General features: G+C 40.7%; 1 protein-coding gene across 2 annotated transcripts in view; it reads right to left on the bottom strand.

The window, feature by feature from the left end:
• Positions 1 to 1,372: 1,372 nt before the first annotated feature.
• CLCN2 (chloride voltage-gated channel 2) overlaps positions 1,373 to 9,525 on the bottom strand; it is a 223,752-nt gene continuing 215,599 nt past the window's right edge. For both annotated transcript variants that reach the window (XM_075340340.1, XM_075340341.1), the window contains 2 exons: positions 2,052 to 2,138; positions 1,373 to 1,967 (listed from right to left, as the gene is read on the bottom strand). In XM_075340340.1, coding sequence (XP_075196455.1) covers positions 1,779 to 1,967; positions 2,052 to 2,138 — 276 coding nt within the window. In that variant the 3' untranslated portion in view covers positions 1,373 to 1,778. The remainder of the gene's footprint in view (positions 1,968 to 2,051; positions 2,139 to 9,525) is intronic.

The raw sequence follows: 9,525 nt of genomic DNA, 5'->3' as shown, positions 1-9,525 counted from the left end.
GTATCCTCAAGCTGCAACAGTTTCAGGATTATTGTGTCTTTCTATTTTGCATTTTAGTCTTTAGTTCCATGTTATCTGTAGTATAAATACTGCTATACTTTCTCTTTTATACTCATCCTATCATGTTAGAATGATTCTCCCTAGTCATTAAATATATTTGGAGGCCATGCTTATTGTAGGGAAAATGTACTTGGAAATAATATATGATTAAAATACACACCTACCCAACTGGTACATGACTGGTAGGGTCTCTTACAAATTATGCTCAGCCACATAAGTCTTGGAAAAAAGTCTCGTTCATATTTGTTATGTTAATAAATACAATAGTTTACTTTTGTAGTTTGTAGCAGTTAAATATTTGCTTTATTCACTTCTATCGCAATGACAATTGCAATGACACCAGTTTCTAGGGCACCATTAGACTGAATGCAAAAGTCGCACTTTGCCTTAATTCTGGGTCATGGTCATTTGTCAACCTACAAACCCTCCTTTGATCTCTAGCCTATGTGAGAACAGATCTCCTATAAGTGAGGTAGAATCAGATGCTGATAGTGCAGGGAGGTTAATGCCTTATTCATACAATGCAGTTTTGAATGCGTTTTCTGCTGCCAAATCCATGATTGATCCTAAAGGGAAGGGATGTGAAACGAAAAAAGATTCATTATTTTTCTCAGGCTTAGGGGTACTTTACACGCTGTGACATCGCTACCGATATATCGTCGGGGTCACGTCGTTAGTGACGCACATCCGGCGCCGGTAGCGACATCGCAGAGTGTGACACAAATGAGCGACGATCAATGAGCACAAAAACGTGTAAAATCGTTGCTCGTTGACACGCCGTTCATTTCTTTAATATCGTTGCTGCTGCAGGTACGATGTTCTTGTCGTTCCTGCGGCAGCACACATCGCTGTGTGTGACACCGCAGGAACGAAAAACATCTCCTTACCTGCGTCCACCGGCAATGCGGAAGAAAGTGGGCGGGATGTTACGTCCCGCTCATCTCCGCCCCTCCGCTTCTATTGGCCGGCCGCTTAGTGACGTTGCGGTGACGCCGAACGCACCTCCCCCTTGAGGGAGGAATTGTTTGGCAGTCACAGCAACGTCACTAAACAGGTATGTGCGTGTGACGCTGCGGCAGCGATCACCACATATCGTTACAACGACGGGGGCGGGTGCTATCGCACGCGACATCGGTAGCAATTGCTAGCGATGTTGCAGTGTGTAAAGTACCCCTTAGATCCAGAATTAGTTGTGGCTAAAGAAAACGCTTACAAAACTTTGCTTTGTGGATAAGGCATAAGGAGGTAGCCTCACCAGAAATTACTGGTCAATGATACTTTGATTTCTTGTAGCTAGAACATTGTACACACACAACATTAATATATTTTAATGGCACATAAAATTAGTGGCAGCGTTAACCCTTTTATCCAGCATGTCAAAACTGGAAATTAAAAAATATGGCTACTGATTTATGGCAGTCCAGTCTGTCAAGTCAGTACATTATTACGCTGTTCCAGATTGCGCCCAGGTCCAGTGATCCTCACAAGCACAACTATCACATTATTGAGAAGGTGCACTTCTGGAAAGAAGGCCAATAAAGGCCACATTAAAATAACCCAACTCCTACTTCCTCCTCAGGAGCTGGGATGGAAGACTCACGATTCGAATGTTCAGCTTGTGCATTTAAGGTTTTCTGTATGATACAGATGGCAGTACTGATATGAAACCCCAGAATCTTCCAGGTGGATGATGGCTGAAGAATGACTCATAATTAAGGTCACTTGTCATCACTGTCAGAGGGACTGGATTCACGAGGTAGTAAGTGCCGACGACTTCTTTCCCACAATTTACTGACATTGGCAGTCTCTGTCTCACTACTACTTGTGAAGCTGTCTCTGAAGCTGGCTAAGGGAGGGCGCACTTTAGCACCTTTAGCAGTCACTGAGCCTTCAATAGCCTTGCGAAGCTGTAAAGATAAGCAGATTTTGTTATAGTCTTTCAAAACACATCATTAATAGATTACATGTTCCAAAATGCCTCTGCCAGTTACCTCTCTCAATGTCACCATGCCAATGAGTCTTCCTATGGAAGTGACATAAGCGTGGTCCATCCCAAGCAAGGAGAACACTGTGTGTGCCTGAGATGAGAATGAACACGGTGAAAAGTGGACAAATCAAAATAACATCTGTAAATAATAGTAATTGCGTTCACCAGTTTGACTAAAACAATGTAGAATGTTGATATTTAAAGGGGGTTCTCCTTTTATAGTAATACACATTTCTTGAAAAATACATTTTAGATGCTAATTAGATCCTCGGGAGAGGATCTCGCAATTTGTATCTAAATAGTGAAAAAGGCACTGTTTCTACCAACAGAGTGTCCTAAGCAAGATAGGTGCACTAAGAGATAATTGTACATACAATACTGTATGGTGTAAACGTTTTAGGTGGGTATAAAAATCCAAAGTAAGAATGCTTTAAAAATATAGAAGTGTTAAAAATAATAAACTATTATCAATTAACCAAAAAGAAAATTAATGAACAAAATAAAAATCTAAATAAAACCAATACTTGGTGTGACCTCCCTTTACCTTCAAAACGTAAGGTATCAATTGTTTTAGGTATACTACTAGATACATTTGCACACAGGTTTTGAAGGAACTGGGCAGGGAGGTTTAGTCCAAATATCATATTTAAGTAACCATTTTTTTGTTTTTATGTAGTTTTCTTGTATTCAGTACGAATAGGGTGTGGCGCTCCCTCTTCGTGAGCTGGGCATTTCATTCTGTGCATCCCCTGACTGTGTGTGTCCTGTTGGGACCCGGTAACTCTCAGCCCTTAGCCACATTGAGGCCTATTTTAGACCCATGGTAAGGTTTTAATATTAGAGAGTGTAGGTACTGTCCCAACTGGGTACACCTTGTCGCTGGTGGGATGGCTTTATGCTTTTTTTGATCAAAAACAGTATTTACTAAGTACCCTATGTTTCTATGCACTATGCTTTTATTTAGTTACAGCAGGGTATGTTTTCACAATGTTTCCCTCTGTTTCTCAGTAATTTTAATAGGCTAGCGAGACGTGTGCCCTGGGTACTAGCACTGCACTACCATAGATGCCACCCAGCTTTCCTGAGCACCTGATAGGTACTCGTCTGGCACTCTGGCATACATAGGGTAACACAACCAAGCTATATAAACATATGATATTTTAGATTTATATACAAAAAGAGTTACAGTGCTTAAAGTGAACCTGTCAGACGCAATATGCACCCAGAACCACGAGAAGTTCTGGGTACTTATTACTAATCCCTCCCTAACTGTCCCTGTATCTAGTAGCATAGATAAAGAGATTTTTAAGATCTTTTATGACATGCTAATGAGGCCAGGGACTAGTCGCAAGGGCGTAGGTTACTGCGCTTATTCTGCCCTCTTAGCTTGGCAGCACACCCACAGGGGCATGCTAACATGCTATTCAATGCAGCAGCAGTAGCGGTGACGCGCGTACTTGTATCCGTTGTGACTACTGATCAGAAGTCCCGGAACGTCCGGTCATGGGCACTAGACCTCTCTGAAGCCGGCTTCATACTGTGCCTGACTGGAAGTGCCGGGCATTAAGATCAGTGGTCACAGCGGACACGGGTACACGCATCACCACTGGTAATGTTGCATTGAGTAGCATGTTATTACACCCCTGTGGGCGTACTAACATGTTAGGAGGGTGGAATGAGCGAAGGAACTATCGCACTTGCGACTAGCCCCTGGCCTCATTAGCATGTCATAAAAGATCTTTATAAATACTTTTTCTAAAGATCTCTTTATCTATGCTAGTGTATACAGGGACAGTTAGGCAGGGATTAGCAATATGTACCCAGAACTGCTCGTGGTTATGGGTGCATATTGCACCTGACAGGTTCCCTTTAAAAAGGTTAAAAAAGATGAAATAATAAAAAGACATACATACAGGCAAAAAAGTATAAAATAAAAGGGATAAAATACAGATACATCTTATGAATTGGATCTGTGAGAGCTTCTGGCAGAGAATACTGCGGGAAATATGGGCATATCTGCATTACATGTTGCTTCTTCTTGTGTCTGACACCAATATTCGGTAGATGAAATATCATAAAGGCTCTACCAGAACTCTCACTGCTCTCTCAGCTGATGTAAGAGGGGGACAACTGATTATAGGTTAAATTCTGATCTAGTCTTATTGTCGGTCATATTTTCAGCCAGGAACCACCTAGAAAAATAATATGGCCGTCATATTACAAAACATGCTTCAAGCATTCTATACATACCACACATGAATAAGATATATCCACAAATCAGGGAGATATTGTGCTCTTTGGTTGTCAGCTACCTACACTTTTGCGGTTTTACCCACAGATGAGAATATGTTCCGTGATCATGGATATATCCATAGAGTGTTTAAACTCGGGTGTATTAAATGTGACATGGCAAACATTGTACTTCTATTGCCATTTGAGGTCTCGGACATAGAGCCACACTGTCTGCCTCAGAGGTAGGCATCTTCACCTTGTATTGATTAGCAGCTCTTTCACTATGTACTTCCTCATTACCAAAGTTTGCCCTTCCAACACCTATCAACTACTTGTTAATTACTCCGCATACACACTCCATGTCTGCTCTCAACCAGATAACCTGCTTCACTTACCTGTTCACAGTGGTGGAGAGGTAGGGCAGTGCAGACAGTGATCCAGTGCCCCCAGTCTTTGTCATAAAGGGAGTTATGAGTTATACAGATCAATTTGACTTAGATTTATCTTTTATTCACCCATTTTGCATTTTGTTAAATGATAAAAATATCTATGAACACTTCTATTTTTGAAAGCATTCTTACTTTGCAGCATTTTTCTACACTTGCCTAAAATGTTTGCACAGTACTGTAAATATTGTCTAAGGATAAGTTGGCTGTTTAAATGTATGACAGATAATAGGAGGTATTCAGAATACTTGGTGATGGTGAGGAAAAAGACCCCGAGAAATATACGTAAGAATCTTGTAAAAGGAACCTGTTACTAGGTTTTTGCTGCCGCATCTGAATGCAGCAGGATGTAGGTAGGGCCAGAGACCCAGATTTCAGTGATGTATCACATACAGTGCTGGCCAAAAGTATTGGCACCCCTGCAATTCTGTCAGATAATACTCAGTTTCTTCTTGAAAATGATTGCAATCACAAATTCTTTGGTATTATTATCTTCATTTATTTTGCTTGCAATGAAAAAAAACAAAAGAGAATGAAACAAAAATCAAATCATTGATCATTTAACACAAAACTCCAAAAATGGGCCAGACAAAAGTATTGGCACCCTTAGCCTAATACTTAGTTGCACAACCTTTAGCCAAAATAACTGCGAACAACCGCATCCGGTAACCATCAATGAGTTTCTTACAATGCTCTGCTGGAATTTTAGACCATTCTTCTTTGGCAAACTGCTCCAGGTCCCTGAGATTTGAAGGGTGCCTTCTCCAAGCTGCCATTTTGAGATCTCTCCACAGGTGTTCTATGGGGTTCAGGTCTGGACTCATTGCTGGCCACTTTAGTAGACACCAGTGCTTTCTCTAAAACCATTTTCTAGTGCTTTTTGAAGTGTGTTTTGGGTCATTGTCCTGCTGGAAGACCCATGACCTCTGAGGAAGACCCAGCTTTCTCACACTGGGCCCTACATTATGCTGCAAAATTTGTTGGTAGTCTTCAGACTTCATAATGCCATGCACACGGTCAAGCAGTCCAGTGCCAGAGGCAGCAAAGCAACCCCAAAACATCAGGGAACCTCCGCCATGTTTGACTGTAGGGATCGTGTTCTTTTCTTTGAATGCCTCTTTTTTTTCCTGTAAACTCTATGTTGATGGCTTTTCCCAAAAAGCTCTACTTTTGTCTCATCTGACCAAAGAACATTCTTCCAAAACGTTTTAGGCTTTCTCAGGTAAGTTTTGGCAAACTCCAGCCTGGCTTTATGTCTCAGGGTAAGAAGTGGGGTCTTCCTGGGTATCCTACCATACAGTCCCTTTTCATTCAGACGCCGACGGATAGTACGGGTTGACACTGTTGTACCCTCGGACTGCAGGGCAGCTTGAACTTGTTTGGATGTTAGTCGAGGTTCTTTATCCACCATCTGCACAATATTGCATTGAAATAGTTCATCAATTTTTCTTTTCCTTCCACATCTAGGGAGGTTAGCCACAGTGCCATGGGCTTTAAACTTCTTGATGACACTGCGCACCGTAGACACAGGAACTTTCAGGTCTTTGGAGATGGACTTGTAGCCTTGAGATTGCTCATGCTTCCTCACAATTTGGATTCTCAAGTCCTCAGACAGTTCTTTGGTCTTCTTTCTTTTCTCCATGCTCAATGTGGTACACACAAGGACACAGGACAGAGGTTGAGTCAACTTTAATCCATGTCAACTGGCTGCAAGTGGGATTTAGTTATTGCCAACACAAATTAGAGAAGCATCACATGATTTTTCAAACAGTGCCAATACTTTTGTCCACCCCCTTTTTTAAGCTTGGTGTGGAATTATATCCAATTTAGCTTTATGACAATTTTTTTTATTTTTTTTCATTGAAGACAAATTAAATAAAGATAATAATACCAAAGAATTTGTGATTACAATCATTTTAAAGAAGAAACTGAGTATTATCTGACAGAATTGCAGGGGTGCCAATACTTTTGGCCAGCACTGTACTCAGCTGCATGTTAGTTTATGGTAGTGCAGATCTACCAGTTTTCTGCATGCTGAGCTCTGTATAACCTCATGCATACCACTTATTTACGGGTTGCTGTGCACACTGTGCATAGACAGAAAGCTGCCAATCAGTGGTGGGGATGAATTTATACAGAGCTGATGAATAAAGAGAACTACATGACAGCAGATTTGTTAGTCCCCTCGTGATAAAAAAAACACTTATCACCTGAACATTATTGAAACTACAAAAAGTAGCTCAATAAATGACACATTCCCGGAATCATGATCCCTATATTCTGCTGCTCTCAGATTAAACACAAAACAAGGGGACAAATTCCATTTACATGAAGCTTTTGTGATAATTTCCAGATAAATATATACAGTGCCTTGCGAAAGTATTCGGCACCCTTGAATTTTTCAAACTTTTCTCACATTTCAGGCTTCAAACATAAAGATAAAAATTAAAATTTTATGGTGAAGAATCAGGTGGGACACAATTGTAAAGTTGAATCATATTTATTGCTTATTTTAAAGTTTTGTAAAAAATAAAAAACTGAAAATTGGGATGTGCAATATTATTCGGCCCCTTTACTTTCAGTGCAGCAAAATCACTCCAGAAGTTCATTGAGGATCTCTGAATGATCCAATGTTGTCCTAAATAACTGATGGTGATAAATATAATCCACCTGTGTGATAGTCTCAGTGTTCTGTTTAAAGCACAGAGAGCATCATGAAGACAAAGGAACACAACAGGCAGGTCCGTGATACTGTTGTGAAGTTTAAAGCTGGATTTGGTTGCAAAAATATTTCCAAAACTTTAAACATCCCAAGGAGCACTGTGCAAGCGATCATATTGAAATGGAAGGAGTATCATACCACTGCAAATCTACCAAGACCTGGCCTTCCATCTAAACTTTCATTTCAAACAAGGAGAAGACTGATCAGAGATGCAGCCAAGAGGCCCATGATCACTCTGGATGAACTGCAGAGATCTACAGCTGAGGTGGGAGAGTCTGTCCATAGCACAACAATCAGTTTAAACACTGCACAAATCTGGCCTTTATAGAAGAGTGGCAAGGAGAAAGCCAGTTCTCAAAGATATCCATAAAAAGTGTTGTTTAAAGTTTGCCACAAGCCACCTGGGAGACACACCAAACATGTGGAAGAAGGTGCTCTGGTCAGATGAAACCAAAATCGAACTATTTGGGCACAGTGCCAAACGATATGTTTGGAGTAAAAGCAACACAGCTCATTACCCAGAACACACCATCCCCACTGTCAACATGGTGGTGGCAGCATCATGGTTTGGGCCTGCTTTTCTTCAGCAGGGACAGGGAAGATAGTTAAAATTGATGGGAAGATGGATGGAGCCAAATACCTGTTGGAGTCTGCAAAAGACCTGAGACTGGGACGAAGATTTGCAAATATTTCAAAAGACTGACCTGCACATCCTACAAGTGTGTATAGGTGCCAGCTGAAAAAACCTAGCAAATACAGAATGGATACAGCCGCACACTAAATGCCATCAATGTATAAGAGAACTCTGGTACTGCATTACTGCTATATGAAAAAATGAGATTTTTAGTTTATGAATTGGCCAATGCATGTAAGCCCGGAAACCAAACGGCAAGGTAAATCTCAATATTCTGGGTCCCTAACTTTTAACCTAGATAGTGGCATTTTAGTTAGGGACCCGGAATATTGAGATTTACCTTGCCGTTTGGTTTCCGGGCTTACATGCATTGGCCAATTCATAAACTAAAAATCTCATTTTTTCATATAGCAGTAATGCAGTACCAGAGTTCTCTTATACATTGATGGCATTTAGTGTGCGGCTGTATCCATTTTGTATTTGCTAGGTTTTTTCAGCTGGCACCTATACACACTTGTAGGATGTGCAGGTCAGTCTTTTGAAATATTTGCAGTGAGTTTTTTTCTGACTGAGCACTCCGCCCTATAAACCAGGCTGTGTTCACAATCCTTATACCAGGAGTCCTAGCTGCCCAGACATGGAGGTTAGTCCAGATAGTGGCATTTCAAGTTAGATTTTTACTCTAGCTGCCCAGGCATGGATGTTTTTAACCTAGATAGTGGCATTTTAGTTAGGGACCCGGAATATTGAGATTTACCTTGCCGTTTGGTTTCCGGGCTTACATGCATTGGCCAATTCATAAACTAAAAATCTCATTTTTTCATATAGCAGTAATGCAGTACCAGAGTTCTCTTATACATTGATGGGACGAAGATTTGTCTTCCAACAAGACAATGATTCCAAACATAAAGCAAAATCTACAGTGGAATGGTTCACAAATAAACATATCCAGGTGTCAGAATGGCCAAGTCACAGTCCAGACCTGAATCCAATCGAGAATCTGTGGAAAGAGCTGAAAACTGCTGTTCACAAATGCTCTCCATCCAACCTCACTGAGATTGAGCTGTTTGCAAAGGAAGAATGGGCAAGAATTTCAGTCTCTCGATGTGCAAAACTGATAGAGACATACACGAAGCAACTTGCAGCTGTAATCGCAGCAAAAGGTGGCGCTACAAAGTATTAACTTAAAGGGGCTGAATAATATTGCACGTCCCAATTTTCAGCTTTTTATTTTGTACAAAAATTTAAAATAAGCCATAAATATCGTTCAACTTCACAATTGTGTCCCACTTGTTGTTGATTCTTCACCATAAAATGTAAATTTTTTATCTTTATGTTTGAAGCCTGAAATGTGGGAAAAGGTTGAAAAATTCAAGGGGGCCGAATACTTTCGCAAGGCACTGTACATGGAGATAGCTAGAGACAAAGATAGATAGATAGATAG

Source organism: Anomaloglossus baeobatrachus, chromosome 3 (assembly GCF_048569485.1).
Source record: "Anomaloglossus baeobatrachus isolate aAnoBae1 chromosome 3, aAnoBae1.hap1, whole genome shotgun sequence".
Taxonomy (NCBI): domain Eukaryota; kingdom Metazoa; phylum Chordata; class Amphibia; order Anura; family Aromobatidae; genus Anomaloglossus; species Anomaloglossus baeobatrachus.
The sequence above is the reverse complement of the archived record's forward strand: the minus strand, read 5'-3'. Positions and strand labels throughout refer to the sequence as shown.